Genomic DNA, 19,974 nt, shown 5'->3' with positions numbered 1-19,974 from the left:
ATTACTTGGATTACTTCTCTTTAATATCCATATGACGACTTTCTAGTCATTTTTATTATACACGATGGGTTGTTTTGAGTTAATTTTTATGACATTATTGTTACAAGTGTACAAGAATGATTAAACAATTCTTATATATCAACGTTTGGAAAATATTTGTAAATTTATGTATTTAAAAAAATTGTGTATAAATGCTATAATTAATTTACTTGATATTCCCAATATTTTAAAGAAAGAAAATGCGCAGGTGACTCATCCTGTGTATTAAGGACTTTTAAATAATAAAATAATATACATTTATACATATATATATATACATATATACATATCTAGTTGGTATAAATTTATATATGTATTTAGTTGTGAAAACTGCGTTGATTTAATTTCGGTTTTGGAACGCAATCTGAAACTGGAATAGTAATATTCAAATTAAATTGATAAGTATTGTTTAATGATATAATGCTAATAAGCATCTTAAAAAATTATAAAGTTTTTTGCAAAAATTTAATATGTAAAATATTAATATGTAAAAAATATTTATCGTATAGAATTAAATGATTTTTTGTTTAATAAATTTTTAAGACAAGTATAAAGCGGCTGTGGGTTCACGAAGTGCTCCGAGTTTACGGGGACCGGTTGGTTGACGAAGCCGACAGTAGATGGTTGGTGGAGCAGATTCGAAAGACTATAAAGGAACGCATGGACGACGACATGGACCGACTTTTTTGGGATTTACAGGATGAGCCTGGTACAAAAATAACGGAAGTGCAGTTGCGAAATCTCATTTACTGTGATTTTCATGATCCAATCGCCGAACACAAGATATACATAGAGATCCAAGACTGGGACGCTCTCGCTGAAGCGGTAGAGGAATATCTCGCGGAGTACAACGATATCTCCAAGACGCCAATGGATCTGGTACTTTTCAGGTAAGTTTTCAATTAATTTTGAAAAAAATCGCTTTAATCGCATTAAATTAGCATTATAAAAGCAAAGTTATATAAAGCAAAAAGATCTATTTTTCTAAACTGAAAAAAATTTATTAAATTTTAATACGTATTTCTTTAAATAGTACTATAGTAAATAGTACCAAATAGACTTATAGTAAATATTTATTTAATAAGAAAATATATTTAAATTAAATTAATGGGGTTGGATTCAAATAAATGTATGTTTACATTTGGTAAATATTGATTTAGAAATATTAAAACAAATATTTATTAAAATTTATTTTTTTCAATGTACTAATTAAAAAAAATTATCAATGTGAATTATTTCAATCACTATCGAGAAAATTTAAGAAGTAAAATAATAATTATACTTAATGGCGCAAAGAATTTTCCCCAAGTTTACATTTTTTATTTAAAATCTTCAATACTTGGCAAAGTAGCTTAGATATTGTATAATATATCTCTAATATATTTCTTGTAAAATAGAAAAATTAATTCTTAACGCAATAATTGATTTAAAAAAGATCTTGAATTTACAATATATTTATTTTGGACGCTGTCTAAAATAACTCTTTCCTTTAAAAAAATTTAATACTGTAAGTACTAAATTAGTTAATGTTTAATTACTTTTTTGAATATTAAAAGCATCGTCGTTAGAGCTTTGATTGCTGAAGAGCTCGAGAAATATTACAGCGAATGGTTAGACACACAATGAATTAGACAAATTAATTTGCCATCAGATTCGCGATAGAGCATCTCTCGAAGATCTGCCGGGTGATGATGCAGCCGCGCAACCACGTTCTTTTGGTCGGCATGGGCGGTTCCGGACGGCAATCCCTGACGAAGTTGGCGTCTCATATATCCGACTACGAGCTTTTCCAGGTGCAGATATCTCAGCAATACGGCATGTACGAGTGGCACGAGGACTTGAAGAACATCCTGCAGAAGAGTGCAGCGAGCGACCTGCATACAGTCTTCCTCTTCATGGACACGCAGATCAAAGAGGAGGCCTTCCTTGAGGACATCAGCAACTTGCTCAACTCTGGCGAGGTGCCCAATCTTTTTGCAGCGGACGAGAAGTCCGAGATCTGCGAGAAAATGCGAATCATCGATCGACAGAGGGACAGGTTTGTCTTTCAATAGAATTAATATTCCACTGAAATCGGATAATTAAATTTTTGATTAATCAACGATAATATTATTACATCTTCCGTGACGTAGATTGTATTTATTAAATCTATATAATAAGAGCGAAATTGTTTCAGTAATTAATAATTACGCTACCATTCTTCGCAACGTAATAAAGTACACAACATTTTGAATAATATTAAATATAGAGAATGTTATCTTTTAATTTTGGCTTTTTTAATTATCTTTCATGTTGATTTTATAATGATTTTTTAAAGATTTTTTTTGAAATGATATTTATTTAATGGATTTCACTTATCGATAAATGTTAACAGTAATTGGAAGATCATACAGAGAGATTTCTTCATCAGGCAAATACAAATTTACATTTTAAAACAGATGTTTACGTTTTAAAATTTTCCTATTAATTAAGGGCATGTTTAATAAACTTGAAAAATCCAGATTAAAGTTTAAAACAGAAATTAATCATTTTATAAATTAAGCTTTAAAATCATTTGAAATTAAAAATCAAAGAATTGGATTACAAAAAATAAAGAAAATACGGATATATGAGAAATATAGTTGATTGAAGTTTGAAACATTCCCAATTTTTTTTAAAACAATTTGTTTTAGTTTGTTTTACAAAGTAATTCTAAATGCCACAAACAGAAATACAAAATATTTTGATCGAATTAGAAAATTTGAAATATAGCGAAACATTTTCTGGGCATTGCAAAGTTACTCTGTGCAAAAATAAAAATAGAAAAAAAATCAACGTTTAATGCATAGAGATAGGAAGAACTTTTTATGATTTGAAGGATCGAGCATAAAGATGTCTTCTGAATTCAATCAAAATATTTTTTGTTTTTATTTGACACTTAGAAGTTATTCTGTGCACTAAAAATGGGACAAATTTTTGATGCAATCAAAAGTTTTTAAGTAATCTGAAGGATGATTTATCAAACATAAAAGTGTCCTTCTGATATATGTATTCAATCGAAGTATTTTTTCTATCTACAACATATGGAAGTTACTCTGTACAAAAGTAGGAATGGAACAAACTGTTTTTAAAAAATCAGAGAACGTTCAAACTTCAATCAGCCGAGAAATATATTCAAACTTATATTCTACAGAAAGATTGAAGCGATCTCTTGCTTTCTCATTTTAATCAAAATATTTAAAATAATAATTAAAAATAAATATAAGATTGATATTTTCTGATTTGTGTTTAGGGCCGTGCAGACGGACGGCAGTCCGGTGGCTCTCTTCAACTTCTTCGTGCAGACTGTACGTGAACATCTGCACATAGTGCTGACGATGTCGCCGATCGGCGACAACTTCCGCAACCGAAACCGCAAATTCCCTGCACTGGTGAACTGCTGCACCATCGACTGGCTGCAACCTTGGCCCGAGGATGCCCTGCTCGCGGTTGCCACGCAGTTCCTCGGCGAGCTTGACATGCCAAAAGACGAACGTCACGCCTGCATTGCGATGTGTCAGTATTTCCATACATCCACGCAGAAGCTGACAAAGGATTTCTTCAGGCAGTTGGCTCGTCATAATTACGTCACGCCGACATCCTATCTGGAGCTCATCAACACGTTCAAAGATCTCCTGAATCGAAAACGGAGAGAGGTATTGCAGGGTAAGAAGAGATACGAAGCTGGTCTCGATAGACTGGACAGCACGCGCAAGGAGGTCGCCAGGATGCAGCAAATCTTGGTAGCTCTTCGGCCGAAGCTGGTGGTGGCTGCGAAGGACGTGGAGAGCATGCTCCTGGATGTGCAGCGACAGAGTGACGAAGCCACCGAGATCGAGCAGGTCGTTAAGGAGGATGAGGCGGCCGCTTTGGTGAGGACAGATTTCACAATTGCAATATCTTATTATCTTTATTGTCACTTTTGTTGATATATTATAATTATTTTATTCGAATTATTTAATTATTAATTTCTCACATGGATTTTACTATGTATGAAAAATTGGTCAATTTTTCTCTACAGTCTTGGCTAAAAATATTAGACACTAATATTTTTTTTATTCATCCAGAATTCTTTTATCTGCTTTGTTATTTATTGGTTACCGATATTATACATATTATATAAGTTTAAAAGATTCTTGAAACAAAAGATAATTTACAGCAAATGCCGCAAATCTTTCAGCTAAAATTTTAAATAATAATTAATAAGATGCATAATATTTTTGGCCAAGGCTATTTGTCTGAAATTTAGTTTTAATGTTTTGTGTTAATTTTTCAATACATTACTTATTCATTTTCTTCAAAATACCATAATATACCCCGAAGGTTTTCTTGCATACAATGCCGTTTTAAACACGATACCGTTGCCAGAATTTGCGTAGCACACGAGAATTTTGAGTAATCTGCGGTGTATAGTAAATTGAGGTGGTTTCAGCTCATTTCATTTCAATTTACTAAAATATGTGTTGCGCAAATTCTGCATCGTGTTCAGTGCAAGAAAAATTTTTTTGTACTTTGAAGAGAAAAGAGTGATTTCTTTTGTTGAACTGTGTTATTATGAAAAGTTTAAAATTCAAGTAGCTATAAATTGATAAAAATAAGTGAATCATGAACTAAAATTCTTTTGATAACTCTTGAATTTTAAGTTTTTGTTTTGCCATAAAATGCCAAAAATGATTAAAAAGCACTTTCTCAGTTTTGAAATTCTGATACGCTATGCAAATTTTGTCAACGTTATGTTCGGTGTGAAAAAAAATCTTAGTGAAATATATATACTATGACAGTTCAGAAAGAAATAGAAGTATGTTGAACAGTGTTATTGAATAATTTAATTTTTAATATTGCACGGTTATGAGACTCTTAATGCTTGTTAGAAATTGTTAGATTAGTTTTTGAATTTTTAATCTTAAGGTATTCGTAGTCGATTCTTGTACTTAAGATTGTCTTAAGATGAATCAAAGAGCTGTATTAGCATCTTAAGACATTATTAAGATACTTCTTAAAATAAGAATCGATTATTGATACCGAGTTTTGATACCTTCCAAGTTTGTTTTCAATCGAGTTACTTTAATTCTTTGGATATATTGAAACATTTGGATAATTAATTTATTTTGTGATGAATAATTTTAAATAAATGTAAGGGATTTAACGACTGACAATTATAATTTGCGCATACTAGATCGTCGCTGGGAAAGCCAATGAAATTCGCGCTGAATGCGACGCGAATCTTCAGGAAGTGATGCCAATACTGGACGCGGCGAATGCCGCTTTGAATACCCTGACTCCTCAGGACATCCAGATTGTCAAGTCCATGAAACATCCGCCGGCCGGCGTGCGATTGGTCATGGAAGCGATTTGCATATTAAAGGTATATTAAATAATCATGGAAACGATACACAAATAAATAAGTGTACTCTGCTTATCGACAGAAACAGGAAATTAATCGATGTTAAATTATATTTAGTTTCCAACTTGCATGAGGAATAACACATAAATATTAATATGTGTACAAAATATATATTTATATAGCATCTAATTGATTGTATCATTAATGTCATAAAATACAGGCGAACAGATATTACAACAAAATATAACAAATTTATTATATATAAATACATGTTATGATATATTATAATATGTAATGTGAAATAATCATGCATATACATATACATGAGTTTACGTCAAAGTTTGTTTCAAGTCTGATTTTCTTCTTTTTCTTCGCTTATCTTCGGAGCTGACGTATTAATTTACAATTACTAACTGCTAGATCTGTGAGATTTATAATTTAATTTATGTTGACTTAAACGCACAGTTAAAAAATTAAAATGTATGATTGATTCAAAATTTGTCAAAAAGCCATAAACTTGCCGCAAAATTTTTTTTTAAAATCAAATATAAAAAGATAAAATATCAAATTATTATTTAAATTATCATATTGAAAAAATATTATTTAAAAGTATAAAAAACATTTTTGGAATATAAAGACCGAGATTCAGAAATACTAAAAATATATATAACATTTTGCTATGAATGTTTTTAAAAATGAGACTTTAAGGGAAGATCATACCCCCTGTGGATCTGCCAAAATGATATAATTCTCGTATAGAAAAAAAATAAATGCTAAGTATATTTTGATAAGAACAATCCAAATTTGTAAATTTGTAGGAACATAATGAAAATTGTTTATGTTTTGATGAAAGGATTTATAACTGAGTAGATCTAGTGAATCCAATTCCGAAAGAATATAATTGAGTGGGTCTAATAAATAAATTCATCACGAGTATCGAAAGGTTAAAAATTCATTTAAAAATCGTACAGGACGTGAAGCCGGAGAAGGTTCACGGCCCGGAGGGTCCAATAGACGACTACTGGAAGCCATCGCTTCGCATTCTGGGCGACATTCGGTTCCTAGAATCGCTGCTGACTTTCGACAAGGACAACATCCCCGAGCGAATCATACACAATATTCGCACAACGATCCTAACGAATCCGAACTTCGATCCGGAACGTATCAGGCAAGTGTCGACCGCCTGCGAAGGTCTCTGCCGCTGGGTGTTTGCCCTATCGGAATACGACAAAGTCGCTAAAGTAGTGGCGCCGAAGAGACAAGCTCTGGCAAGGGCCGAAGCTGATTACTCTGCAGCGATGGAACAGCTGACGCTGAAGAGGAATCAGCTGAAGGAAGTGAGAGAGAGACTGGCCCGATTGGAGATTTTGTTGGCGCAACGAAGAGCAGATTATCATGCGATGACCATCGAGGTGAAAGAGTGCGAAGAAAAGCTGAGAAGGGCCGAAGAACTTATCGGGGGCCTCGGTGGCGAATACACCAGATGGTCCGAGACCGCTAAGTAATAATAATATAAAGTATAACTTTTTGTACATCAGATATGCATCAGATATTTCGTTATCAAATTTAGTTTAATTACTTTAATTATGTAGATATCATTTGAAAGTCATTTTTAAGGCCTCCAAGCTAGATTGAAATTACAAAGTAATTATTAATATATTTTTCAAAGTTAGAGACCTTACAGACAAAACTATTTGCTACCTTCAAACTGAAATGTAGCTTTTATGAAACATTAATGATTAGTGACAATGTTATATCTTAGCAGACTGCTAAGTAATTTTGCCGGTTGTCTTCAGAATTCAGCGCAAATTATACAAGACATTGTGATTCTATTTCACAATTCTCATCTGTCTCATAATCACCTCCTTTCCTTTATATTACATATATTAAGAATTTGAATTTCTAAACATTAAAAATTACGAAATTTTTATGAAAATATTTTAAAAATGATGAAAATATTTTTTTTTCAGTTAAAAGTTCTACAAGAAATATTTATTATTTATTAAAAAACGAAATGTTGATCAAAATTTATTGTTTAGTGATATTCTGTCTAAAAATTATTTTTTGAAGATTTTGAATTTCAAAAAGTTATAATTAATATCACATAGGTTTACAAGATCATTATTTTGCCTTTAATCTTAATTTTTAGTTTTAATTTTTATATCAGTTTAGTTTTATCAGTTTAGTTTGCAAACTTCTAAACTAATACCCAAATTGTAAAAATAAAAATATCAATTAAACTAGATGTGTAAATATACACTAGATGTGTCAAATTCTTTATTGAAGATAAGATAGATAAGACGATTCAGCTATAATATTGTTTAATTATTGAAGATGATTCATAAATGTGGAATCGAAATCTTATATTTAATATTCAATAAAGAATTTGAATTTACAAAAACATTCAATGTTGGGCTTTGATTGACATTTTTATTTCTACGATTTATAGACATTCTTTAGAAATTTTATCCAAAATAATTTGAAACTTTGTGATTACTGATAGATCACTCGGGGAACTGTATTACAAATTAACGGGCGATATCCTGATCGGTTCCGGTGTGGTGGCCTATCTCGGCGTATTCACGATGCAATTCCGACAGATGCAGATAGAGAATTGGGTGGAGTTCTGCACCAATCTGCAAGTGGTATGTACTCAGGACTTCCAACTCACGCAAATATTGGGTGATCCAGTACTCATCCGCGCCTGGAACATATTCGGCTTGCCGAGCGACCTATTCTCCATCGACAACGCCATAATCATCACAAACTCGCGCCGCTGGCCGCTCATGATTGACCCGCAGAGTCAAGCAAACAAGTGGGTGAAGAATATGGAGAAGGCGTCGAATCTGAACGTCATCAGATTGACCCAGCCGGATTACATGAGGATTCTGGAAAACGCCGTGCAGTTCGGACAGCCGGTGCTGCTGGAGAACATCGGCGAGGAACTGGAAGCGGCTCTGGAACCGTTATTGATGAAACAAACCTTCAGATCCGGTGGCGCGTTGTATATTAAGATTGGTGACAGCATCATTGAGTATTCCGATAAATTTCGGTAAGTTTGTCAACGTGCTTGAATTTTTTATTTCGTTTTTGACATGCTGAGTTATAAGCGTAATTTATAAATTATATCATTTACATTTTATTTAATTTTAATAATATCTGACAGTGTGAATCTAAAATTATTAAAAATTTGATGGAATAGAAATAAATTTAATGTAAACTTATAATGTTTTTAATAATTTGTAGTTTAATAATGCTATAAATTAATATTTGATGTAAATTATTTTTATTAATTTATTATTTGTCATTACTTTTATATACATGAGATTCATTTATATGCTTGGAAAAATTTCTAGTAAAATTTCTAGTAAAAAAACATTTTATACTTATATTAAAACTGACATTTGTTAAAATGTTTGTTCAATTTTTGAACCAAGTATTAATTTAATATACATAATATGATTAATATTATATAATATATAATATTGCATATTTATGTTGTTAAATTGATATTTAATGTTTTTCAGTAAATAAAAATAACACAAGTTTTAAATAAGTAACATAAAAATATAACATTTAAAAAAATTATAGTTTGAAAATAAAAATTCTAAGATAAATGAATAAAAAAAAAATAAAAATTAATGTGTTATAATTTAACATATTTTAACTGTGATTAACTTTTACTGAAAAAATATGCTTCTAAAATTGTTTCTAAATTGTATCAAAGTGTTCGATTTTTTTGTGTTTAATTTTTACACATGTTTTTAACATATTCACCTTGTATTAAATTAACATAACAATTTGGGTGAATCGTTTGAGACACGTGAAATATGTTAGATTTAGCACAAATTTTGAACTGTGTATGTGTGTGATTTTCGTAGATTTTACATCACTACGAAATTGCGAAATCCACATTATTTGCCAGAAGTAGTAGTAAAAGTGACTCTATTGAACTTCATGATCACACCGGCTGGTTTGGACGATCAACTTCTAGGAATAGTCGTTGCGAAGGAAAAACCCGAACTCGAGGCCGAAAAAAATCAGCTAATAATTCAAGGAGCGGCCAATAAAAAGTATATATAAAACATCTTTTTATTTTACATATTTTAATTGATTTTCATATTATCTTTAAAAAAGTTCAGTAATAATTAAATCATTGTAATATGATTGAATGATTATTTAAATTTTCTGCATTTAAAAATTATTGCGTGTGTTAAAAATATATTTATATCGCTGAAACGAACAAAATTTATATATTATCAATAATTTTCATAGCCATTTCATTCTTAATTGATAAAATTAAGTATCGATAATTCCGTATTGACAAAGTGAATATATGTTGATGTTAATATTAATGAAATAAATTTTATATGTGAATAAATATTAAATTCTAAAGAACTTTGCCAATTCGCAATTCAGGATTATCGTAGCTCCGACGGGCAATATTTGCAACGTTTTTCCGCAGGATGTTAAAGGAGATAGAGAATAAGATTTTGGAGGTGTTGTCCGCGTCCAAAGAGAATATTCTCGAAGACGAAACCGCCATCAAAGTGTTGAGTTCATCGAAAAATTTAGCTGACGACATTCAAGCTAAACAGACTGCCGCTGAAATTACTGAGAAGTCGATCGACGTGGCGAGATTGCAGTATACGCCAATTGCAATCTACAGCACCGTTCTTTTCTTCACGATTGGTGAGAGAATGCAAGAATGCAAAAGTAACATTTATCTAATTTGAGAAAAAATTAGAAAATCATTTAATTTAAACCAATTGTTTTTAAAATTTCATTTAAATTTCAATCAAATTTGATTAGAATATATAAGAATGAAACATGTAGAATTATCTAATATAAAAATTATATAAAAAAAATATAATATAGAAATAGTATCTGTGGAAATCTCAATTTGATGAATGTGGAAACCTACTTTTTAAACTCATATATTTTTTTGAATTCATTAAAAATTTTTTAAAATAAAATGTACCTAATAAATAAAAATATACCTACATATAAATAAAAAATAATAACACATACTTAAAAATAATATATGTTTAAAATATAAATATAATAATATATATGTAAAAGTCTATTCAAAGTTTCTTTACTTTTAAGAAATCATTATGAAAATAATTAATATGCAAATAATTTTTAAGAAGGATTTTCATCGTTTGTCGATATAATATACCGTCCGTTAATCTTTTCTGCAGCCATGCTGGCGAATATCGATCCGATGTACCAATACTCCCTCGTCTGGTTCGTCAATCTCTTCAAGAATACGATTGACAACACTCCGCCAGTAGAGGAAATAAAGCAGCGTTTGAAGGACCTCACCAAGTATTTCACCTATTCCCTTTACGTCAACATATGCCGTTCGCTCTTTGAGAAGGACAAGCTGCTCTTCTCGCTCCTGCTGTCCGTGAACTTGCTGAACAAGCAAGGTCAGCTCTCGATAGTCCAATGGATGTTCCTGCTGACCGGTGGCGTCGGTCTCGAGAATCCTTTTGCCAATCCTACCGATTGGCTGCCAGCGGGAGCCTGGGACGAGCTTTGCCGATTGGACAGCGTGCCAGGATTCACGGTAAACTTTCCGGAAATCAATAATGAAAATGAAAAAAATGAAAGACTCTAAAAAATTAAATCTATAAAAAGACAATAAAAATAGTTAATGAGAGCTAAATGCGGATGTCAAACATTTATTTGAAATATTACACAATAATCGCAAACGTTTCGGTAATTTTGGTCCTTTTCAATATAATAAAAATTATACAACAAATATTGAATTAAAAGATAGCAAAAGAGAGCAATAATGAATGTTACGAAATAGGATTAATAAATTAATTTTATTTTCTAAGAAAAAATATGACAATTATTTATGATGTCAAACAATAATTTTGCGCATTTTCAAAGATTAATGTTGTAAAAGCTTATTAATAATTCATCGGTCAAAGGCCTATTAAGTGCAAAGATAAAATGAAGAAATCCAGTGAATTGTTAAAAATATGGAGTCAAAAATTTAAAACGAGTAAAAAAGAAGAAAAATAAGTTAGAATTTAAGAGACAAAAAGTGAGTAAGAATAAAGGATAAATAATTGAAGAGAGAGAACAAAAAGAAAAAAACTAATACATAAAAATGTAGGAAAATATGTAAAGGAACGTCATACTTGTATATTTTTCATTGCTAAAAAATAGGCGAAATAGGCGAATTTGCGACATGATTCTTATTATATTATGACCATTCGCGATTCTTATGTAATATTTCAATAATAAATGTTTAAATACTGCGCTCCGACAATCACATTTTACTTTTATTAGATGTCTTCGCTTTTTTTTGTAAAAATTCTTTGCAAATATCAATCGAATATCTTCAAGAAATTTAACGGAATTTCTTTCATTTGTTATAGATTTATTACATTTATTAAATTTACACACATTTATTAGAACGTAAAGTTTTACTTATCAAAGTCGTTTTTATAATTTATTCAGGGAATAAGAGAGTCGTACACAAGAAATATCGACGAGTGGAAGAAGCTATTCGATCACAAGGAACCTCATACTACAATCTTTCCTGCTCCTTGGAACAAACTGAATAACTTCGAGAAGATGCTGGTACTTCGTTGCATTCGTCCTGACAAGATAGTACCGGCGACACAATTATTCGTCGAAGGTAAGTTAAAAAAGAAAGGAGGTCACCAAAATCTAAGAATAGATCGATCCAGATGAAGGATACGGTACGGGGGGAATGTGGGGCAGGTCGTGCATTTCGTGCGAAAGAGCGAAATTAAATTCTTTGCAACAATAGAAAGTAGGTCTCTCCGCATATAATGCTCCCTTCATATCCTTATTTTCCTCCATCATAAAATACATCATCAAAGAAATCTTATATATAATATAGCCGGGGAAATTCTTAACTGAATTGTTGAATATATTCGTTGCTACTTCAATTTTACCTGAAATTTGGATCACCCGATAGAGCAATTAGGTCGTCAATACATCGTGCCACCGCCCTTCGATCTGGTGGCGTCTTTCGCGGACTCGCACTCCTGCATCCCGCTGATATTCGTCCTGACACCCGGCGCGGATCCCATGGCGATCCTGCTGAAATTCGCCGATGATCAGGGCTTCGGGGCCAGTAGGCTGTTCTCCTTATCCCTGGGCCAAGGTCAAGGGGTCATAGCCGAGGCTCTCATTGATGAAGGTGTAAAAAACGGCACGTGGGTGGTGCTGCAAAATTGTCACGTCGTCAAAACTTTTATGGTCACTCTGGAAAAAGTAATTTTTCGTACAAATCATATAAATACATTTATTCTGCGATAGGAGATTACACAGTTGGAAGATTTATTGTTTAACTTTAACATTGTACGCATCCCTAAAGATCCATTTAAATTTTAACTTAGAGTCGCACAAATTTTATTTTTGGAGAATATGAAAATTGATTAAATTTTTAATTTCAATTTTTTTTTTAAATGAATGTGTTATAAACTTTTAAGTTTAGAGATATTTAGATTTATTATCAAGCTTAGAATTATTTGATTTAGTATTTATTACATTTGAATTTACTTAAATATATGACTACTACAAATTTTTTGTTACTTCCAACTCTCGAAACTTTTAGCTGTATTTAAAATAATATATTTTCATCATGTAATTTTATATAATTTTTTAACAAGTCCTTTCGTTGCATTATTCACTATTATTTTTATTTCATCACATTTAAGATATGCGAGAGTTTCACAAGGGAAACGGTACACCCCGACTTCCGTCTGTGGTTGACGAGTTATCCGGTCGAGCACTTTCCTGTCAGCGTCCTGCAGAACGGTGTGAAGATGACGAACGAGCCTCCCAAAGGATTGCGCGCGAATATCTTGCGGTCTTTTCACCAGGTAAAGGCAATTTCCCACTTCGCTCGTCCCAAGGAGATAAGAGATTAATTCTGAGAGATTCGTTTTTTAAATATCGCGGCAGGATCCAATATGCGATCCCGATTTCTTCGACACGTCGAAGCAGCGAGTGACTTTCAAACGGCTGCTCTTCGCGCTCTGCTTCTTTCACGCCATCGTGCAGGAGCGACGGAAGTTCGGGCCGATCGGGTGGAACAATCAGTACGAGTTCAACGAGACGGATTTGCGCATCAGCGTGTTACAGCTCAAAATCTTACTCGATCAGTACGATGACGTTCAGTTCACCGCGTTGAAGTATCTTACCGGTATCTGAATAACGGAATTAAATTCTGTTTCTTCTATATCTGAATTTTTATATTATCTTTTATGCAATCGTGTGCTTGAACAAGACTTTTATATTAAGAATAGATATAAAAATAAATATATTAAAAGTAGATAATGAAGATTCACGTATTTTTAATTTTTGGATTCGGAATTGAGCTGAAAATTTAGTTTATATTAATAATATAATTGACGTAAAAATAAAAGTAGATAATGAGATTCACAAAGATAATCTCTTTTTAATTAGACTCGAAATTAAGCTGAACAATGGAGTTTATTAATAGAATTTAAAAACAAATACGCTCAATCTTGTATAAAAATATAAAAAGTAGATAAAAAATAAAAATACATTTATAAATTTTTTTTAGTAGAATCTCACTTTAAAGAGTGAAAATTGGGCCAATCTTGAAAAAGAGATTTTCAGTCTTTAAGAGACCCATTCTAAAAATTTTATAGAGCATTAATTATATTACATTAATATATAATATATAATAGATAAATATATTATATCAACATATAACATAAAAAATATATTTACATTAAATTAAGTAGATTGAATTGACGTTTAGAAACGAAGAATTAGAAAAATAAAATGTTACGGAAAGAAATATTCGAATCATTGATAAGTCCTAGTAAACAACAAGTTTTCATCAGCGCGATCTCTAAATCCTCTATTTTTTCAAGGCGAATGCAATTACGGCGGTCGTGTGACCGACGAATGGGATCGACGGACTCTGAACACGATGCTGATGCGATTCTATCACACGGACGTGATTGATGTCGATCAGAAATATCTGTTCGATCCCAGCGGCCTTTATTATATACCGCCAGTCACCGAGTATAGTCAGTTCCTGGACTACGTGACAGAATTGCCGATGACTACCGAGCCTAGTGTATTCGGCATGCACGAGAACGCTGACATCATTAAGGATCAGCAGGAAAGCTACTTGATGCTGTTCTCTATTCTAAGCACTCAGGTATTAAATCGAGCATCGAGATTGATTGTTACATTTCTACGCGGTTCTCGGGATAAAGAGGATTTATCGCACGCCTACATATCTTCCTGTGGATCCGAAATAACTTATAAAAGGGCGATAAAGTCCTTTATAAGGAGCATATGCAAAAGAATGATTTTGCGTAAAGTGTCTAAAAATTTAACTAAATGTACAAATCTGAAAATAATTTTATTAGACTTGCAAAAATAATTACGTAGGACATTCAAGCATGATAAATAACGCTGCAAAAAGATTTTGATATTTTAACAACTAGCTTCAGTGTTTTATTATGGTAAAATGATACAATTTCGAATATAATATAATTCTGAACGAAATAAGATTTGAATTTTCGAAGTTTAAATTTAATTTTTTCTTGTTTATTTAATACCCTTCGCACAATGAGAGTATCTAATTCGATCTTTAAAAATTGGATTCAAATTTATTTTGTCAAAATTGTATTAATCTCGAATTTGTATTACCTTATCGTTTTGATAACAAACAACAAAATCATTTTTAGGTTTGTATTTAGTTAGATTTTTAAAAATTCAGTAAAATCACTCTTGATAAGTGTGATATAAAGAGCTTTAAATAAAATGAAATAAAATGTTTCAATTTAAATAAAATGTTCTATTTTTTTTGTAAAAGTTAGATACATCGATAATATATTCTAATAAATAAAATGTTTTTAATTTTTATAATTTAATATAAAATTTATTACATTTGGGCTCTTCTAATTCCGGAAATATTTTTCTTATAAAATTTTCATAATCGTTTGGTGAACAGTGCATAAGAAGTTTTGAGCGTCATAAGGTGAACAATATCCGCTCTTGCATAATTTATTGACTGTTTCTTTCATCTTCATTTAATTTCTCCTTTCCTATATTACAATAGAATAATGAGAATTCCTGTTATTTTTTCATCTTTGTTCAAAATATTGAAGAGATCAAAGTAAGTAATATTTATGTAAGAAAGTTCTGATAATGTAAATAACTGAATAATAATCTCGTTCTATTTTCACGTGATTAGCGTCAGGAAAGACGATTATATATTCTTACTTCTCATTGCAATCTAAAAATTCTCAAATGTTATTAAGATATTTATGTAACAGAATTAATTCCAGAAAAAAATATTGCCTACAAAAAAAGGAAATAAATAAAAAATTCCTAAAAAAACCTATAAAACCTGGCAAGATGAACGAGGGTAGAAAGTATAATAGAAATTATATACGTTTTGACTTTCGGTTTAGGTTTTCTTCAGTATAATACTAACAATTAAGTTAATTAAATATCAATTTCGTTCTATTTTTCAATAATTTCTATTTACCATTAGAATTGTTAAATTTTTTAAATATTTTAATTTTTTGAAAGTTTTTAACTGACATACATTTTTTTCTTTTACAAAAATTTACAGTTTCTAATTCGAAAGTACAAAGTACAGTCTCGAAATTACAAAGAAACTCTTTATTTTAATTTTTCTAGTAAACATATATTTTTGAAAAGAATCGTTTTTCAAAATTTCTATTTTTCTTTTTTATTATAACCTTTTTATTAATAAGATTTGTTTTTTTATCGTTATATTCCTTATATTTATTAATATCTTGTTTTTTTAATGATTTAATGTTAAATATTGTTAGAAATAATAAATTAAATATATTTTTTTTGAAGAAATATATGAGCACATTACTTACAGTGTTGATTCTTACTATCCTTAATTTCCTTTATTATTGATTTTAATTATAGAAAATCTCAATTGTGTACTTTTAAATTTTTGTTACAATATGTTTATTTTTATGAAAGTTATGAGTAATCAAAGTTGGGTTGGATATGCTGTACACAGCGAGTTGACAAAATGATAGAGTATGGCATTTTTTGAAATGTTAAATGTACACGTTTTATTAATTTGATATTTACATTTCCACACATTTTCATTTACTTTGATCTTTTTAACCTTATTTTTGCATTTTAACATGAGCCACTCTATATACTAATTTTATTTTTTATTTTTTAGAAAAAACATTATTTTATTACCTGCAAAAAAAAAGAAAAAGAATACAAAGTTAGATTCGAATGTATGTAAATAATACTGTAAAAAGAGAATTAGAATTCTTAGAATACACAATATCTATTAAAATTAACAACATTATTAGGAAGCTTTGTCGAGTCTTTATTTTTCAATCTAAGTTGAACAAATTCTCTATTTAGATATCTGAGTTCTCTAACAGAATTAAAACACTGCGGCGACCTCGTCAAAAGTTTACGAGTATATCGCGTTAAGATATTCTGATTTTCAGGACACCGGTCGTGCGGAAATGGACATCGAGAAATCGCCGGATGAGATTGTTTACGGCGTCGCAGCCGACATTCTGTCGAGGTTGCCGCAAGACTACGATTTGACTGCTGCTCTGGACAGATATCCCACGCTATACGAGCAGAGTATGAACACTGTGCTGGTCCAAGAGATGGGTAGATTCAACAAACTCCTGCAGACCATCCGGAACAGCCTCGTGAACGTCCAGAAGGCTATCAAGGGTAAAGTTTTTACGCTTCTTTTCTTGTGATCCTTCTGAATTCTATTTCTTGTACTCGTTTAGGCCTGGTAATAATGAGTCCCGAGCTCGAAGAGGTCTTCTCGTCGATCATCATCGGTAGAATATCTAAGATGTGGATGACAAATTCTTATCCTTCTTTGAAACCGCTCGGCAGTTATATATATGATTTTCTAAAGAGGCTGAATTTTCTTCAGGTAACATTAAAAAGAAATGGATTATATTTCGAATTATTTTATTTGTTGTAAAAAGTGAACATCTTTGATTATTTCTTAGCTGCTTCACTTTTTTAATCCTATGATAATATTAAGCGAAAGCGACCTGTACAACATTAGAATTTTAGAGCTTTTCGATTTTTCAATCATAAAAATGGATTGATTTTGACACATGTCATTTTTTGGATATTTAAGATATTTACTCCTTTGATACATAACAGTGTATTTCGTGATAAATTAGATTTATTTATGTAATAAGAATTTTAATCGTTTAAAATTATCTTAATTGATTACATAGCAATCAAAATGAACAATTGGCGTTTTTAGGACTTAGCATACGGAAGACCTTCATGTAGACATTATATTACATAATAAATCAAACTTATTTATAGAACAAAAACTTCAGCTGTTCAAAATTATCTTAATAATTAACAATCAAGATGAGTAATTGTCTTTTTTAGACTTGGTACAGGGAAGGTCCTCCCACATCTTTCTGGATTTCCGGTTTCTACTTCACGCAAGCGTTTCTCACCGGCGCCCGTCAGAATTACGCGAGAAAATATTCCATTCCCATTGATCTCCTGGTTTACGATTTTTTTCCCTTAAAGGACACCGTTTTCGAAAAGCCACCGGTAGACGGAGTATACATTTACGGCTTATTTCTTGATGGTGCTCGCTTCGATATGGTTACAATGAAGCTCGACGAATCCTTCCCGAAGATCCTTTATGATACCGTACCTTATGTAAGTGAACACAAAGCAAAGCTCAATCCCTTCAGTTAAATTCGAGCTGCTTCTCGAGCAATACTCGAACGATCTCTGTGTGAAAAGACGCAGCTTCCTTAAGTGACGTTCTGGAACTCTCTCAGAAATGCAACATATGCTTTTCTTGGCCATTCAAATTTTTAATTGATCGAAGAAACTTTAAATATCATCAGAATTACAAATTACAACAATAAATAATGTCAAAATATGTTAACAATATGTTTTTCAATCGTAATTTGTTACAGTAATATTTGTTACACGCTTGGATTCATCATGTATAATATAAAATTACTTAAAAGAAAGCTGCATCTCGAAAGATGTAAAGCATAGTGTAATGCTATGTTCTTTTTAGCTAAACTTCTAATTCATTGTTCTTTCTTTTTTTTTCACGTTGAGAGGAGAAAAAATAGAAAAGATAAACCGTGCAAAAAGTTCAACTCAGAGAATTGAACTTTAAGACAAAATTAACAAAAGTGAATTAGGCATGAAATATGTGTCTTTTTTTAAACTTAATATACTCGAGTTAAAAAAAAGCACTAATTTCGTATCTGACACATTGCTCTTTAATGATATTGTTTTAACAAAGGTTATTATCTCTATGTCATTTGACGTCATGATTTGTGTTCTGTTTTCCAAGGAATACACCAAGAGAAATTTAAAATGACTTTATTTTGAAGTTACCAAAGTCAAAAAGATGATCTTTAGTTATAAAATTTGACTGTTTATTGACGTTAAAAAAATTAAATCATTTGATTTTTTTGTACCTTTATCTGTTTTCTTGGAATGATCCTCTAACAGCAATGTTTCTCTTGAGCAGAACGTGTGTCAACTTATCGCATGTATTACGCTTCAGATCTGGCTGATGCCGGTGACGAAGGACCAGGTGCAGGATAAAGACACGTACACGTGTCCTGTGTACAAGACCAGCGAGCGGAAGGGCGAGCTGTCGACCACCGGCCATTCAACCAACTTCGTCATCGCGATTTGGCTACCGTCGACGCATTCGCCGGAACATTGGATTCTGCGTGGCACCGCCATGTTATGCCAATTGTCGAACTAATACGTGAGAGCTTTTCTGACAGATGGGAAGATCTTGAGAAACTGGACATTTTAATGAGCTCGCCGTTGAAAATATATATGCCATCTATTTAACTTTGTTCAATAAATTAAATTCCTTTAACTGTTTCAACGGAGAATAATAAATTTTTCTCTTTAAAGATTTGAATTTATTTCAAAAGAATTCAATTGTGATGATTAATTTTTCTTCAATATTAAGTTTTTGTGTAATTTTTTTATTAAGAAAAAAGTGCACAAATATAAACTCATCCGTGGCTTTTGTAAATTTTTATGGTTGTAGAACGATGGGGAATTTTTATCTCATAATATATGTACATATTCTGCCTTTACATATAGAATATAAGAGAGAAACAGTATAAATAATTGTCACCAGTTATTAAAAATTATATTCATATTTACTTGAAATAAAAAAACATTTATAAAACACTGTTTTTTATAATAGAAAACAACAATAATAAAAAATATTTCTATAAAATTTTACTTAAAAAAGGAGATTTTTTTACTTTGCAAGCATTATTTTTTAAATAGATAATAGCCAGCATGGAGAATAAATTTAGAATATCTTTTATATCTACAAATATTATTTAAACATATAGACAGATTTTCAAAATCCAAGAATTTTGCAAAAAGGAAAATCATATTACGCAAAATTATTATACATAAACAACGCCAGTTCTTTTGCTTAACAGTCTCAAGGAAAAAATATTAGCAAAAGTATAGGAAATTCGAATGGCACTCAAAAAGCGGTCGACCATCCGTTA

General features: G+C 31.1%; 1 protein-coding gene across 1 annotated transcript in view; it reads left to right on the top strand.

The window, feature by feature from the left end:
• The window catches only part of LOC105621681 (dynein heavy chain 7, axonemal), a 39,446-nt gene extending 20,250 nt beyond the window's left edge, over nt 1–19,196 (top strand). The window contains exons 20-37 of the mRNA XM_012203146.1: nt 583–929; nt 1,691–2,077; nt 3,311–3,929; nt 5,234–5,422; nt 6,373–6,902; nt 7,905–8,453; nt 9,283–9,474; nt 9,867–10,093; nt 10,606–10,976; nt 11,882–12,062; nt 12,369–12,667; nt 13,114–13,278; nt 13,361–13,601; nt 14,302–14,594; nt 16,903–17,140; nt 17,203–17,354; nt 17,834–18,115; nt 18,990–19,196. Coding sequence (XP_012058536.1) covers nt 583–929; nt 1,691–2,077; nt 3,311–3,929; nt 5,234–5,422; nt 6,373–6,902; nt 7,905–8,453; nt 9,283–9,474; nt 9,867–10,093; nt 10,606–10,976; nt 11,882–12,062; nt 12,369–12,667; nt 13,114–13,278; nt 13,361–13,601; nt 14,302–14,594; nt 16,903–17,140; nt 17,203–17,354; nt 17,834–18,115; nt 18,990–19,196 — 5,469 coding nt within the window. The remainder of the gene's footprint in view (nt 1–582; nt 930–1,690; nt 2,078–3,310; nt 3,930–5,233; nt 5,423–6,372; nt 6,903–7,904; nt 8,454–9,282; nt 9,475–9,866; nt 10,094–10,605; nt 10,977–11,881; nt 12,063–12,368; nt 12,668–13,113; nt 13,279–13,360; nt 13,602–14,301; nt 14,595–16,902; nt 17,141–17,202; nt 17,355–17,833; nt 18,116–18,989) is intronic.
• Nucleotides 19,197–19,974: the final 778 nt, after the last annotated feature.

Source organism: Atta cephalotes (assembly GCF_000143395.1).
Source record: "Atta cephalotes unplaced genomic scaffold scaffold00035, whole genome shotgun sequence".
Classification (NCBI taxonomy): Eukaryota; Metazoa; Arthropoda; class Insecta; order Hymenoptera; family Formicidae; genus Atta; species Atta cephalotes.
This window is presented reverse-complemented; position numbering and strand designations above follow the sequence as displayed.